This window comes from Elaeis guineensis, chromosome 11, assembly GCF_000442705.2.
Source record: "Elaeis guineensis isolate ETL-2024a chromosome 11, EG11, whole genome shotgun sequence".
In the NCBI taxonomy this organism is placed as follows: domain Eukaryota; kingdom Viridiplantae; phylum Streptophyta; class Magnoliopsida; order Arecales; family Arecaceae; genus Elaeis; species Elaeis guineensis.
In genome coordinates, this window is record NC_026003.2 from 51,967,672 (window position 1) to 51,983,705 (window position 16,034).

The 16,034-nt window shown below is 50.1% G+C and overlaps 1 protein-coding gene across 6 annotated transcripts in view; it reads right to left on the minus strand.

Moving 5' to 3' along the window:
- The window catches only part of LOC105035370 (uncharacterized), an 89,363-nt gene extending 75,214 nt beyond the window's left edge, over window positions 1-14,149 (minus strand). For 3 of the 6 annotated variants that reach the window (XM_029261934.2, XM_010910916.3, XM_073245425.1), the window contains exons 1-3: window positions 13,963-14,143; window positions 11,287-11,396; window positions 10,973-11,131 (exon numbers count right to left, since the gene is read on the minus strand). In XM_029261934.2, the coding sequence (XP_029117767.2) occupies window positions 10,973-11,131; window positions 11,287-11,394 (267 nt within the window). In that variant the 5' untranslated portion in view covers window positions 11,395-11,396; window positions 13,963-14,143. Of the gene's footprint in view, window positions 1-10,972; window positions 11,132-11,286; window positions 11,397-13,640; window positions 13,838-13,962 lie in introns of those variants that run through there. The other 3 variants (XM_073245423.1, XM_010910918.3, XM_073245424.1) reach the window with 3 other exon arrangements.
- Window positions 14,150-16,034: the final 1,885 nt, after the last annotated feature.

Genomic DNA, 16,034 nt, shown 5'->3' on the forward strand with positions numbered 1-16,034 from the left:
ACAGACTGATTGCGATGTTTATAACCGTCTGGCAGTGGGCCGCTCGGGGTCAGAAGGAGTTTGTTGTGAAGAGTAGTGGAGTGGAATCGTGGCCATCACCGGGACCTACCACGTGGAGTCTGCTGCGGGGAGTGGAGCGGCATCCGTTGTCGTGACTTGCCAGAGGGTGGAGGAGCCGTGCGATATCCGTCGCAGGAAGTGGAGCAGAGTCATAGCCATTACTGTGGTCTGCCAGGGAGTGATGGAGCCGCGCGGGATCCGTCGCAGGAAGTAGAGCAGAGTCGTGACCGTTACTGTGGTCTGCCAGGGAGTGATGGAGCCGCGCGGGATCCGTCGCAGGAAGTGGAGCAGAGTCGTGGCCGTTACTGAGGCCTGCCAGGGAGTGATGGAGCCGCGTGGGATCCGTCGCAGGAAGCGGAGCAGAGTCGTGGCCGTTATTATGGCCTGCCAGGGGGGTCCAGGCCTGCCGGCCGAAGTTCGATTGGAGTCCGATCTCCGTAAAAGCCTGGATGGGGATCATTTGTCGAGGAATCTCGACCGAGGCCTATCTGCAATAGAAATCCGAAAGGAATTCGTTCATAATGGAAGCTCGGGTGAAGGCTTACGGTGGGAATCCGGCACGGACCGCTCGTGGTAGAAATTTGAAGTAGATCGTTTGCAGCGGAAACTCAGAGTGGGTCGCTTGCAGTAGAAGCTCGGTGTCCAGCCCTCGTAAGAATTCGGGGTGAGGTCTACCTGCAACAGGAGTTCAGGGCGAAAGTCCGGCTCCCGTAGGAGCTCGGACGAAGTCTGCCTGCAGTTGGAGTCGGGGACGAAGTCCGACTCCCGTAGGAGTCCGGGCGAAGTCTTCCTGCAGCCGGAGTCGGAGACGAAGTCCGGCTCCCGTAGAAGTCCGGATGAAGTCTACCTGCAATTGAAGTCGGGGACGAAGTCCGGCTTCCGTAGGAGTCCGGACGAAGTCTACATGCAGTTGAAGTCGGGGACGAAGTCCGACTCCCGTAGGAGTCCGGATGATATCTACCTGCAATTGAAATCGGGGACGAAGTCCGGCTTCCGTAGGAGTCCGGATGGAGTCTACCTGCAGTTGAAGTCGGGGACGAAGTCCGACTCCCGTAGGAGTCCGGACGGAGTCTACCAGCAGCTGAAGTCGGGGACGAAGTTCGGCTCCCGTAGGAGTCCGGACGGAGTCTACCTGCAGCTGAAGTCGGGGACGAAGTCCGGCTCCCGTAGGAGTCCGGACGGAGTCTACCTGCAGTTGAAGTCGGGGACGAAGTCCGGCTCCCGTAGGTCTACCTGCAGTCTAAAAGGTGGTCGATCATCGTGGAAACTTGGGTGGAGTCCGTCCGTCGCGAAGAATCCGATTGACGCTGGTGGGGGCTTATCCGTCGGTAAAACTTGGGAGTGTTGCGGAGGCTCGGTCGTCAGAGAGGTTCGGAAAGATGTCGTCGAAGGTCCGAAATCGGTAGAATCCCCGGAGGGTCACTCCTGTCACGAACTTCGGCTGGGGGTATTTTATACCCAACACCAGTCTCCCTACTTCCAAGTTCGAGTTTCGAATGAAGGAAGTACAGAGAAATTTTCACAGCCGAAGTTGTCTCCTAGAATCCTGTGCACGATCGTCCTCAGATATTCTGGCATTTAATGCGCGCGTGCTGGAGTCTTTTCAAATCGAGGCAATCCGAAGGGACCTTTCGGAATTCCCGCTGAAGCGTTGGCCCAGGTACGGTGCAGTAATGGCTCTGTCAGCTGTCAGCCGCTTTTAGCCGCCTGCGGTGGCGAGTGGGACACGTGGCGAGCGTGGGTCGGCCTGGGGAGATCCGCGATCATTATAGCGCCGGATCCCAGGGTCTATTTAAACCCGCCTTTCCGCCTTCAGGAATCTCATTCCGCCTGAGAGTTCTGTCGGTGTCTGCCTTCTCTCCGAAAGCTCTGATCCTCTTTGGCGTCCACCTTGGCCCTAAGCGTTCTTCGAGTCATCTCTGTCCTCGCCCCTCTACATCCTTCGGAGCGACCTAGGTTAGTCCCGGAACTTTCGTTTCTCTTCTTGCCATCTAGGTGCCCTTTCTCCTCTATTTTTCTTCTGCCGCATTCCTCTGGTTTGGTCCCCTGCAAACCTTTCGCCTCTTGTCCCGCCTGATTTCTTCGGGATTTTTAGGGTCTTTGTTTGAAATGTCTTCTGGCACCTCCGCCTCTAGTGGTTCCAGGAGTTCGTCCGCCTCAGCCCCCCAGAACCCCCACGCTGTAGACGAACCCACATCTAGGGCTGGGCCTCGTCCGATTTTTGTGTCGGGTGTCATTCCCTGTTCTCTGACTCCGGATGAGCTTCTATTGATAAGGGTTCAGTATGGAGTTCCTCCGGAGTATGATCTGGAGCTTCCTGGTCCCGCCGACCGGACTAACACCCCTCCACCTGGCCGTTTATGCCTGTATCAGGAGGCCTTCCGTGCCTGACTCCGGCTTCCGCTTCCGCCCTTCGTCGTCGCCCTTTTCCGTTTTTTAGACATTTTTTTAGCTTCAGTTGCACCGAATTCCTTTAGATTTTTTATAGGATTCCTCTCTCTTTGCCACGTAGTCGAAGTTCAGCCATCTCTTTCTTTGTTTAGGTATTCTTACACCTTCAAGCGCCACCCCTCGGCGAAGGACTGGTGGTATTTCTCCCCTCAGTTTGGCAAGAAGGGATTGCTGAAAGGTGCTCCCTCTTCAATCCACAACTGGAAGGGAAGTACCTCTTCGTCCATTGCCCGACCTCGAGGCTGGGATTGCCCTCTTGGGGCTCCCTAAGGGACTCTGTCCGCAGGGCTCTTAGCCTGGGAGAGGACGACCTTCAGGCCGCCCGGAAACTTCTTAGTTACTCAACTCCTTCCCTTCCCAACCTTCTGAAGGAGCAGTTTTTGTTCAACATCGGTTTGAGCCCCCTGGACCCTGCGAATATCCCATCTTTCCTTTCCTTTTCTTTTCTCCCGCTCTTCTTCTCTCTTTTTCTTCTTTTTTTTTTTTTTTACGCGTCACTTCTTCCTTTTTCACTCCATTACTGATCTCTTTTGTTCACTTCTTCCTTTTTTTCTTCTTTTTTTTTTTTTTAGGAATGGACGCCGAAGCAGCACGGATGCTCGCCAGGGGCCTCAAGGCTCACAAAAGAAAAGGCGTCGCGGCCTCCGGATCGGCAAAGAAGGTCAGAACGGAGGAGACGAGTTCGGCCATGCCTGCCCAGGCGGCCCTCGCGGTCGACGTTCCTTCAGACGCCGAACCTCCGGCTCCCCGGGCCTCTTCAAGGAGTTCTCCCGCTAAGGCTCCCGCTTCGGGGGTCCGCTTCGAGGAGGCGCCAGGGGTTGAGAGAGGGAGGAGAAGGAAGTCGGTGGCCCGCAGGGTGAGTAGCCGCCGAGCCGCCATCGAAGAGTCCCTCGGTTCCGAAGGAGAGCCGGGGGAGAATCCCTCTAATGACAGGGACCTGATAAAGTGACTGATCGACGGCTGCATCCTGTCCGAAGTCGTCCAGAGGATTGATCGCGCCGATCCCGAACAGCAGGTTTGGGACTCCCTAGGGTCCTTTCTCGAGGTAAACGGATTCACCTTCCCCCTTCTCCTCGCTCCTTCGTTTTTTTAATTCTTTAACTTTCGTTCTGACCTCCTGGCCGCCCTTGCAGATCGGGCACCAGCTCCTTGCCAACATCGAGGCGACGAACCAGGCGAGAAGGGACGCCATTCAGGCGGAGGAGAGTCGCCGGGCCGAAGTAACCCGCTTCAAAGAAAAGGTTGCTGAGGTAGCCAACCTCCAAGAGGCCCTTGAGAAAGAAAAGCAGACCTCGGAGGAGACGGTGAGGAAGCCGGAGGCCGAGGTCGCGAATTTGACGGAGCAAATTCCGGTTCTGATCTCGGAGGCCAGGGTCCTAGCAGTGGAGGAGTTCAAGGCCTCCGTAGAGATGAGGGACCTGAACGTCAAATTCGGCCAAGAAGCATTCATCAAAGGGTTCGAGCTCTGCCAGGAGAAGGTGGTCAAGAAATTTCCCGAGCTCGACCTCAGCTTCTTGGACGAGGCGTCTGAAGACGAAGCCGGTCCCTCTCCCACTGCTACTGCCACCGCAGCCCCCTTCCGGGAACACCGAGCTCCCCAACTCCTATTTCAGAAGTCTGAGACCTCTGACTTTGTATTTTTCTTTTATTGCAATTTTTCTTTTTCCTCTTGTCTTTAAGAAACATTCAATCAATAAAATTGGGTTTCTCCTTTTGGAGGGCTTCTCCACTCTGCTCCCCCTTTTTTTTTTGTTTTGCTTTCTGCAATGAGACGCGCTTTGATGCTTTTGTCTCCCGATGGCAGTGTCCTGCCGAAGCGCTTCCCCTGCCACAGGGGATTCCGCTGAAGTCCATGATCCAACGTCTGAAGAAGAAAGTTCGTCATTTAACAAAAGGGCGAAGGAGATGGAGGGCGAACTTCGCAAGTTGAGGGAGAGCCACTCTGAGGCCACTGCGGAGGCCACCTACTTTCGGAACCTTCACGTGAAGGGGATCATGGAGTACAGCCGGAGGAAAGCGAACTTCGAGAAGGAGCTCGAGGAACATAAGAAGCGCGCCAGCGACCGATCTTGGGCCCAAGCTGCCAAGATCAGCTCTCTCAGAGTGGAGCTGTCGGCTGCACAGGAGAGGATTAGCCAGTTGGAAGGAAGCTCGTCCCGACTTTTGACTCGGGCCGACTGTGACCGGGAATGGTCGAAGTTCTCCGACCTTCAGCAACAGCTCCAGGATGCCGAGGCGAGCTATAACGCGTACCGGGCCGGCTGGTGCAGGCAGGTGGACGAATACGAGGGGAAGCTCAGGATGGCGACCGACGAGGTTGCCCGCCTTCAAAGGCAGCTAGCTGAAGGGGCTCAGTTTGCTCCCGTTCGGGATTCCGACGAACTCCAATCCCTGAGAAGAATCGTAGAAGAGCTATCTATCGCCCTTGGGGAGGGGAAGGCCGAACTGCAGCAATTGAAGATCCAGCTGGTATACGAGCAGCGGGCAGTCAAGGATGCAGAGGCGGAATCTGAGATCCTAAGAAAAAGGCATCGAGAGGCGGAGAACGAAAGCCAGCGGCTTCATCGGAGATATATGGAAATGCTAATGAGAGAGAAGGAATTGGAAGAAGAAGTCGAGAGCTTAAGGCACTCCCTGATGAGGGTCGAAGCCGAAAGTTTGAAGTCGGAGGAAGTCGGGCCCCCTTAGGGCTCTTTTTGTCTTTCGTCCCTCTAAGTGTCTTCTCTTGCCGCTTGTCTGTTTGTTGTCGTTGTTTTTGTTTTTTTTTTTTGATCTTCCAGGCTCTGTAATGCACATTTTGCTAATGAAATGAAAAGATCTTTGTTACCTTACCCGTACGTCGTGTTGAATTGTCGTGCGCTGGACTTCTTTCATTTTTGCCCCGTGCGATGTCGATGTTGTTCGAAGGTTCCTTGTTCATTTTTGTATTAGGTCGTCATTACCGAGTTTCTTATGCTTTTGATTGGTTCGACGTCGACGCCGCTTGAAGGTTCCTAACCATCGCCGTGTCGATTTGCCTTTTGTTCGCGACCGTAGATCTTACTTTCTCTTCCTCCCTCTTCATAGAGACGAGGTCCTTTGTGCTTTTGGTGTAGTTCGGCCTCCGTTTTTTGTTGGGGTAGCCCACCGCTGTTCCTTCACATTTCCCTCCTTCTTTTAGGCAAGGGTTTTCCCTAGCCTTTTATGGAGTCACGGTAGCCTAAAAGGGCCGCCGAGAAGGTTTTCTTCTTTCTTGTCTGGTCTCGAATGGCCGGACCTTAATGGGTGTCAGGACGAGGTTCTTCTGATGTGATCGGTTTCGGCTCAGGTTAGGACGAGGTTCTCCTTCTGTTCCTAACGGGGCTGTGGGGGCACATATGGGCGCTGTATGGCCTCTCCCCTCATCCGGTCTACAAACAACCGGGCCTTCGACCTTGCTCATGTTAAGGTGAAGTTCTCCTCCTGTCCCTAACATGGCTATGGGGGCACATATGGACGCTGTATGGCCTCTCCCCCCATCCGGTCTACAAATAACCGGGCTTTCGACCTTGCTCATGTTAGGGCGAGGTTCTCCTCCTGTCCCTAACATGGTTGTGGGGGCGCATATGGGCGCTGTATGGCCTCTCCCCCCATCCGGTCTACAAATAACCGGACCTTCGACTTTGCTCATGTTAGGGCGAGGTTCTCCTCCTGTCCCTAACATGGCTGTGGGGGCGCATATGGGCACTGTACGGCCTCTCCCCCCATCTAATCTACAAATAACCGAGCCTTCGACCTTGCTCATGTTAGGGCGAGGTTCTCCTCCTGTCCCTAACATGGCTGTGGGGGCGCATATGGGTGCTGTATGGCCTCTCCCCCCATCCGGTCTACAAATAACCGAGCCTTCGACCTTGTTCACATTAGGGTTTGTTTTCGTTGTCCGAAAGGGTCGTCCCCTGTCGTTACAAGTCCATGCCAAAAAGGAAAAGATGTACAGATCTGAAAGGAATCTTGATTTAAAGCGGGGTCGTTCGTAATACATTTACAAGTTTTCAAACCCTAGGACTGTGGAAGGTCTGCTTCCTGTCAAGGTCCTCTAGAGACGGAGTTGATGATCCCAATTGGAGGCCGATCTCCGGACTGCTCTTCCCTCCTTGGCGGCTCAGGCTGCGGTAGGGCCCTTGGCCGATCTTCTCTACCCTCAGGCCGGCGCCGAATGAACCTATCGAGTCGACCTCGTCGAATGAGCTCCTCGATTTCGTCTCGGAGCTGGATACATTCCTCCGTGTCGTGGCCGTGGTCACGATGGTAGAGGCAGAACTTGTTGGGATTGCGCTTCCCGGGGTGTGTGTGCATCCTCTCTGGCCTTGGGAGCTGTTCTCTGACCTCCATCAGCACCTGGATTTTCGACACGTTAAGGGGGGCATAGCTGCGGAATCTTCCTGGGGGAGAGCCCCGCCGAGCCCAGCGCTCCGGGCTTCCCTGCCTGCGTGCTCGGGGAGGAGTCTGGACGCGCTAGTGCCCGGGAGGAGTTCGAGAACGTGGCTGAGCTTCTCTCGGCCCTTTTTCGACTGCGGGCTTACTCGAGTCTCCCGCCTGCCGCTCTCTCGTGGTCTCCTCATCCTTCATTTTGAAGGCTTCTTCCGCTCGGACGTACCCTTCGGCCCGAGCCAACAGGTCAGCAAAATCCCTGGGGTACTTCTTTTCCAGGGAGAATAAAAGGTCGTTCTTCTGAAGGCCGCCTTTCAGGACGGCCATCGCTACCGATTGGTCCAAGTTTCGGATCTCCAACGCGGCGACATTGAAACGGTTGATGTAGACCCGAATGGACTCCCCCTCCCTCTGCTTGATGTTGATGAGGGACTCCGAACCCTTCCGGGGACGCCGGCTGCTAACAAAATGAGCCACAAACTGGTGGCTCATCTGATTAAAGGAAAAGATGGTATCCGGCTTCAGTGCCGAGTACCAGTTTCTCGCCGCTCCCTTCAAGGTGGATGGGAAGGCTCGGCATAGGATGGTGTCGGGTGCGCCATGAAGCAGCATAATTGTCCGGAAGGCCTCCAGATGGTCAATTGGGTCCGAAGTCCCGTCGTAGCTTTCAAATTGAGGGAGCTTGAAGTTCGGCGGGATCGGTTCCTGCATGATCATTTGAGAAAAGGGAGGGTCAATACAAATGTCCTCACCATAAGCGGGGAGAGCGTGGCGGAGTTCTTCGATCCGCCGGTTCATCTCCTGGAGCCTCCGGTCCAGGAAATCCTCTCGACTACGGGTCTCAAGGGTCTTCTGACAAAATAGAGGTAGAGATCTTCCAAGGGTGGAATCGTGATCTGACTGAGGGTTCTCCACCCTCGGATTCGTCTTTCCGGGAAAGACGGGGCGGCTGGCCCAAGTGGCCCGTCCTACCGTCGGATTTTGGAGTTCTGGTGACGCTCTCCAGTCGCACTGATGCCTGCGGCTGCTGCTGCTGTTGTATGGCCTGCACGGCTTCAGTGAGGCCTCTGACCTGCTGCACCAGTAGGTCGAATTATTCCGCGCCAACCGCCGCTGTCGGAGGAGGCTGGGAAACTGGGGGTGAGGCCGGAGCCTGAGATCTGGCCGCGGAGGCCGTGGATCGCCGTGTGGATGCTTTGCGGGGAGGCATCAGGCGAAGATCTAGCGGGGGAAGGAGGAGAGGACGTCGAAAAAGATGACCGGAGACGGTCCCGTTGAGTGCTCCTTTAAGAACAAGGGTACTGCGAAGACACACGCCCTTCCTCTAGCGCCAATCCTGTTGGTACAAAAATCCGCCTGCGTCGGAGAAGCTAGAGTCGAGGGAGTCGCGGTCGCCACCGGGACCTGCAAAAGAAGTCTAAACCGGAGTTGGGGTTGCTCCGGCAAGACCCTCCGACGCTCAAGTCAGTTCTCTGCCTCAACAAAAATGGAGTGCTCGAACGAAAATTTTAGCAGAGGTTTTAGGATAGAAATTAGAACTTAGAGAACAACGTATCTGGGGTCCCCCTTTTATAGGCGGAGGGTGCAACAGACTGATAGCGATGTTTATAACCGTCTGGCAGTGGACCACTCGGGGTCAAGAGAAGTTTGTTGTGAAGAGTAGTGGAGTGGAATCGTGGCCATCACCGGGACCTGCCACGTGGAGTCTGTTGCAGGGAGTGGAGCGGTGTCCGTTGTCGCGACTTGCCAGAGGGTGGAGGAGCCGTGCGGTATCCGTCGCAGGAAGTGGAGCAGAGTCGTAGCTATTACTGTGGTCTGCCAGGGAGTGATGGAGCTGCGCGGGATCCATCGCAGGAAGTGGAGCAGAGTCGTGGCCGTTACTGTGATCTGCCAGGGAGTGATGGAGCCGTGCGAGATCCGTCGCAGGAAGTGGAGCAGAGTTGTGGCCGTTACTGAGACCTGCCAGGGAGTGATGGAGCCGCGTGGGATCCATCGCAGGAAGCGGAGCAGAGTCGTGGCCGTTATTATGGCCTGCCAGGGGGTCCAGGCCTGTCGGCTGAAGTTCGGTTGGAGTCCAATCTCCGTAAAAGTCCGGATGGGGATCATTTGTCGAGGAATCTCGGCCGAGGCCTATCTACAATAGAAATCCGAAAGGAATTCGTTCATAATGGAAGCTTGGGTGAAGGCTTACGGTGGGAATCCGGCATGGATCGCTCGTGGTAGAAATTTGAAGTAGATCATTTGCAGCGGAAACTCGGAGTGGGTCGCTTGTAGTAGAAGCTCGGTGTCCGGCCCTCGTAAGAATTCGGGGTGAGGTCTACCTGCAACAGGAGTTCAGGGCGAAAGTCCGGCTCCCGTAGGAGCTCGGACGAAGTCTGCCTGCAGTTGGAGTCGGGGACGAAGTCCGGCTCCCGTAGGAGTCCGGGCGAAGTCTTCCTGCAGCCGGAGTCGGGGACGAAGTCCGGCTCCCGTAGGAGTCCGGGCGAAGTCTTCCTGCAGCCGGAGTCGGGGACGAAGTCCGGCTTCCGTAGGAGTCCGGATGAAGTCTACCTGCAATTGAAGTCGGGGACGAAGTCCGACTCCCGTAGGAGTCCGGATGAAGTCTACCTGCAATTGAAGTCGGAGACAAAGTCCGGCTCCCGTAGGAGTCCGGACGGAGTCTACCTGCAGCTGAAGTCGGGGATGAAGTCCGGCTCCCGTAGGAGTCCGGACGAAGTCTGCCTGCAATTGAAGTCGGAGACAAAGTCCAGCTCCCGTAAAAGTCCGAATGAAGTCTACCTGCAGTTGAAGTCGGGGATGAAGTCCGACTCCCGTAGGAGTCCGGACGAAGTCTCCCTGCAGTTGAAGTCGGGGACGAAGTCCGGCTCCCGTAGGAGTCCGGATGAAGTCTACCTGCAATTGAAGTCGGAGACGAAGTCCGGCTCCCATAGGAGTCCGGACGGAGTCTACCTGCAGTTGAAGTCGGGGACGAAGTCCGGCTCCCGTAGGAGTCCGAATGAAGTCTACCTGCAATTGAAGTCGGGGACGAAGTCCGGCTCCCGTAGGAGTCCGGACGGAATCTACCTGCAGTTGAAGTCGGAGACGAAGTCCGACTCCCGTAGGAGTCCGGATGAAGTCTAGAAAGTGGTCGATCATCGTGGAAACTTGGGTGGAGTCCGTCCGTCGCAAAGAATCCGGTCGATGCTGATGGGGGCTTATCCGTCGGCAAAACTTGGGAGTGTTGCGGAGACTCGGCCGCCAGAGAGGTTCGGAAAGATATCGTCGAAGGTCCGAAGTCGGTAGAATTTCCGGAGGGTCACTCCTGTCACGAACTTCGGCTGGGGGGTATTTTATACCTAACAGGACACATATTGCATTTGCATCAGTTGGCTTAGAAAAGTTCAGGTTTTATATGGGTTGGCTTGGTTAAAAGCTACTGAAATATACACTAAATATGGGTGAGAACGGGTGGAAGCCCTCAGATAGAAAATTAGGTTAGATTTAAAATCAGTCAAGTAATACATACATAACACACCGAAATATATACTAAATATGGGTGAGAACGGGTGGAAGCCCTCAGATAGAAAATTAGGTTAGATTTAAAATCGGTCAAGTAATACATACATAACACACCATGTTACATAAAAGTTTGAACCACAAGTTTGTGTATGACTAGCAAAACCAAAATTGATACAATGGTGTAAGAATGTAATAAATTTACCAATTAATTAAGAGTCTCCTATCAAGTAATTGAGTCACCTTAGACTCATACTCGTCTATTTAAAAAATAAAATTTAAATAAAATTTAAAAACATAGACAAACTTGTTATTTATGGCATAAATAAATAATGATTTTTATTTCAAACTAAGCATTTGGAAGACAAGTAGCGGTCATTTTGGATAAAGGATGCAAGTGGCATAGTAGAAATTATTTCATTATCAGATTAAGACATCCAGTTTTACAAAAGGTTAGAAGATGCAAAGTGACAAGAAATAACTATCCAATAACAATCATGCCACTCATAAATAGAAAAGATAAATTTTTCATTATACATATAGAAAAGAATCCATGGCTTGGTGTAGGAATACATACCCAGTCAACATGTGACTCGAATGTCGCGGAGAACGTAGCATCATTATCAGTCAAAGCCCATCTCTTCAGTGTCCCATCCCTACTCCCAGTGAAAAGATAATCACAGCCATCAGGAGGCAAAGATTTTAAAACAGCGAGGCAGTTAACACCTGCACAATGCTGCAGGAAAAGACAAGATTTGAAGTGGAACAACATGTCCCATACCTCCAACAATAGCTTAAACTTGAAACCAAAAGTGATGATCATTTTACAGCAGGGTTGTACTAGAAAGGAAGATAAGGAGAATCACATGAAGGAAGAGAAATACACCATACCTTTGTGTCATCTGCATCATTCAGCACATATGTTAAGCGTTTTTCCTTTCGAGGGCGTGATGAATTTGATGTGTTACCAGCACTGCCCACACGATGCATTGCAAGCATGCCTAAAACAAACAACATTAAAACTGTCAAACAAACCACCTTTATATGGTTTACATTTTAAATATATGAAAAGGGCAAAATTAACCGAAAGAAGTATTGAACAATAACAATAAAGTAAAACAGTGATATATTTTAGCAAACGATCAAGAAATCACATGCAACTAACACGATCTAACATTCGAAAAGGAATTTGCGGGCTGTCATCCATAAATCAACATTTCTTTTAATCATAAAAATTTTCAAACCCAATGCTTTTAATAAAAATTCTTGCAAGTTGCCTGCTTACTTTCTTTATAAGATTATTCATATTTCCACATTTTATTTAGTGATAAAAATTATTCAAGACCTATCCCAAAAAAAAAAAAATGTAAATCACGGTTTTAAATAACAGCAGTTATAACATCATAGCAGATGTTATAAATGTATGAAGGCACTCCCAACCAAGGACTCAAGTCCCGACAGAATGTCCATTGGGATGGAGTACCATCCTGAGTATCAGGATAGAAACATCCTGCCATTATCCCAGCATCTTGGCCAGCACATCTTGGGACATCTCCTATCTCAAGTGTTGGGTCAGGACGGGACAATAATGCATCCCGTTCCATAAGAAAACCGGGGCAATCTCGTCCGACAAGATTTAAAACCTTGTTCCTAAAATTATGATACATGTAACAACAAAATACTGAAGTGTTTGTTATTCTACATAATGACTACTAGTGAAATTGTACAGGTAATAGTGGCCATGATTTGATTGTATCACTGTTTATATAATATAATAGTAGTTTTTCGGTTACTTTTCCATTAAAATGGCCATAGCACAGCAATAAAATCATGTCAGAAAGGAGATTTCTTGCAAATTATTTTAAGCAAAAGTCCATTGTGACTGTTATAGCAGCAAATAATAATTTTAGCCATGACTATTATATAACTAAAATAGTGCTATTAACACCATCATGAATACACTACAATTCATTAACAAATTGACAATCAGTTAAAGATCAGTCTTTGAGTCAGCATTCTGTATTCTGCAAAGAATCAGCCTACTAATAATGGAGCCCATGAACAAATTAAATTTTTTTTTTCAAGACATGCTCACCAATTCATTTTTTTGTGCTTAAAAATCAAGCCCGATTAGTATGATTACTAAAATTTAAAAACCAAGAAAATTAAGGGAAAAGGCTCCTTCTGTAATTTGTTTGATATCATGTGCAAAATAGCATGCCTCATAATCCTTATGGGCATTTTTGGGAGGATAAAACCTATGAATATGCTTCTCCTACCACCTTGATGAGCTGGGGCAATTACAGTCCTGCTGCAAGTTCCTTTCGTAAAACTTCTTAGGAATTATATTGTCGGAGATGGGAAAGACTAACAATTGCATCATATCACAATCTAAGATGCCCATGGTTCAATGTGAGTCAGCCAGAAAATACGGCACCATTATATAGGGTCAACTGAGTGGTTATGCAAGGGCAGTCAACTAATCACATGCATCGAGTACAATGCCAGCTAATCATGTCAGGCATCAAGCGATCCAAAGACAAGAAAAGCTTGAGAAGGTGTTGTCTTCTGCCTAAAAAGGTTACCCTAGTGTCTCAAACATATTTCTATATCACTGCAGAGAAAATCTAAATTATCCAAGAGCAGAATTAAAACATTTCCCTTGCGTCTGTATTTATATTTGTAGAGATTGTACATAGAGTTCTGCATCTGGAAATGACAAAGTTTGTCAAGTAAAGGCACAAATTATTAAATTATTTTCTTTAGTCATAAATCAAGCGTAAAGCTGGACAGTTTCATAGTCATTTTAGCCCATCTAACAATAAGAACATGAGCATTTGTTGTGACAACATGGCCTAACAATCTGTCATCTTATGCAGCTTTAAAGCAACCAGTCTATTCAAAGTAAACTGAGTTATACGATGCCACTAGATTAACTGGATCTATATTTAAATTCAGCTAACAGACAATGGTCATGCTGTGTATCGCTGAGTATAAACATTAGTATGACAGGACAGTTTTCAAGCTGACAGTGATTGTATATTAAGCATTAGTCAGCTAAATTTTTCCACTGATAGTTTCCAGATATCATATACTTTTTTCTATAACACGTGCTAGTAAGGCAAATACACTAAACAATGCACCTTTGAAAAGAATTTGCAATTAATAAGGCCGAAACTTTCGGAATAGGATCCCAATTCACGTTTTTTCTTATTTTTTTCATAAAAAGAAATCTAAAAAATTACCATAGAAGAGAATATAGTAATCGGCTACGTCTAGGTCAGGACTAAATTCCTCAGCATGCCCGCGCTTCCAAAAGGACTCTTATTCGAGCCCAATCAACGAAGGAATCCACGCTCTTTGCACCAAACCCCTCGACACCAGACGGAATCGAGTACAAAAATCGAAGACCCGAACGGTAATATGCCGGGACTAGAAGAATCTAGAAAGGCGATCATGGCGATCGATAGACTCAAAAACTTGATACGGTAAGATGAACGAGGGCTAGGGTTTTGGTCGAGGGCGAGAGAGAGAGGAGAGGATGCGATAAGAGAAGAGAGGACGTACTGAGACGAAGCGATGGCGAGTGAAACCCAGGTTGCCGTTCGCAGTTGCAGAGGGCTCGACAAGAAAGAGAGAAAACAGAGAGGGGCAGCGGAGAAACGACGGGCCACCGCAGTCCGCAGGAAGAGTTGGTTGTCGTTCTTCCCTCTTCACGTTTCACATTTGGACGGCTTTTTCTCTCTCTCGACACACTCTGGGGTGCACCTTGGGCCGGTTTAATCCCTAATCACATCCATAGTTTGGTTTGATCCGGACCAATTCTAAATTTTAGCAAGTCTAAATTTTTAGTTATTTACTAGCTTATAATTCAGTGCGACGTGTGGGATGCGATTTTTTAAATAATATTTAATTTCATTTATTTATTTTATTATGTCTATTTTATATATATATTAAAAATATATCTTAAATCTTGTATATTAATCGGGTATAACTTAGGTTGCATTTGGTGCATCGCGAGGTGAAGGTATTGTGGATTGCCTTCAAAATAAATTACCACTAATAAATTATCAGTAATATTGATTACTGTGTTTGGTACATACAGATAATATTGCAATAAAATTACTAAAAATCTTGATTAATATGTTTGGTATCACAATCAAATTATCGGTAATGTATAATCAAATTTTTAAAATACCTCCAATAATTTTGTCTGGTGCTCTTCTTTTCTCTAGTGAGAAGTGATGGTAGCGGTGTGAAAGTTGTGGTAGCATGAAAAAGTGGTGGGCCGGAGGGTGAGGATGGGGCAGGCGCACGTGGAGCCATAGGGGTGGTGGGGACGGACGTGGAGGAGCTATGGAGGGATGGTAAGGGGACAAAGGCGAAGGAGCCACGGACAGACAAAAGAAGATGGAGGAGCCACGGGCCGAGGGCACATACAGAGGGGGGTGGGGGGGAGGGGAAAGGGTTGGGCAATGGCTTTTGTATGATTTTTGTGAGGGATAATTTTGTCTAAAATTTTATTGCAGTATTGCTAAAAAGTGGTGTTGGTGCAAATCTGCTTGCGCCGGAGAAGCTGGAGTCGGGGAAGTCGCGGTCGCCGTCGGGACCTGCAAAGGAAGTCTAAACCAGAGGTGGGGTTGCTCCGGCAAGACCCTCCGACGCTCAAGTCAGTTCTCTGCCTCAACAAGAATGGAGTGCTCGAATGGAGAATTTAGCAGAGTTTTTAGATAAAGGATGAGAGCTTATAGAATAACGTATCTGGAGCCCCCTTTTATAGGCGGAGGGGGCAGTAGCCTGATAGCGACATCTGTAACTGTCTGACAGCGGGCTGCCCAGGGTCAGGTGGAGTTTGTTGCAGAGAGTAGCGGGGTGGACCCGTGGCAATCATCGGGGTGTGCCACGTGGGGCCTGCCGTGGGAAGTGGAGCAGAATCATGGCCTTAATACAGCCTGTCAGGGAGTAATGGGGTCGCGTGGGGTCCGCCGCAGGGAGCGGAACAGAATCATGGCCGTTAATACAGCCTGTCAGGGAGTAATGGGGTCGCGTAGGGTCCGCCGCAGGGAGTGGAGCAGTGTTGCCCATTACCGTGGCCTGTCTGGGAGTGCAGATCCGTCGGCTGAAGTTCGGCAGCGGTCGGAGCTGATGACGAAGCCCGGCTCTCGTAGGAGTCCGGGCGGAGTCTTCCTGCAATTAAAGTTAAAGGCGAAGTCCGGCTCCCGTAGGAGTCCGGACAAGGCTTACCGGCAGCTGATGTTGAGGACGGAGCCAGGCTCCCGTAGGAGTCCGGGCGGAGTCTACTTGCTGTTGAAATTGTCGGCGGAGTCCGGCTCCCGTAGGAGTCCGGACGCAGTCTGTTTGCAGCTGTTGGAGTCGAGGATGAAGCCCGGCTCCCGTAGGAGTCCGGGCGGAGTCCGCAAGGGCTAATCCCGCTGAGAACTTCGGCCGTGGGTATTTTGTACCCAACACTAGTCCCCTACTTTCGAGTTCGAATTACGAATGAAGAAAGTACAGAAAGATGGGTATGGCCGAAGTTGTCCTCTCAATTCCTGCGCATAACCGTCCTTGGATATGTTGGCATTTAATGTGTGCACGTCAGAGCCCTTTTTCCGGTTAAGACGACCTGAAGAGTCTTTTCG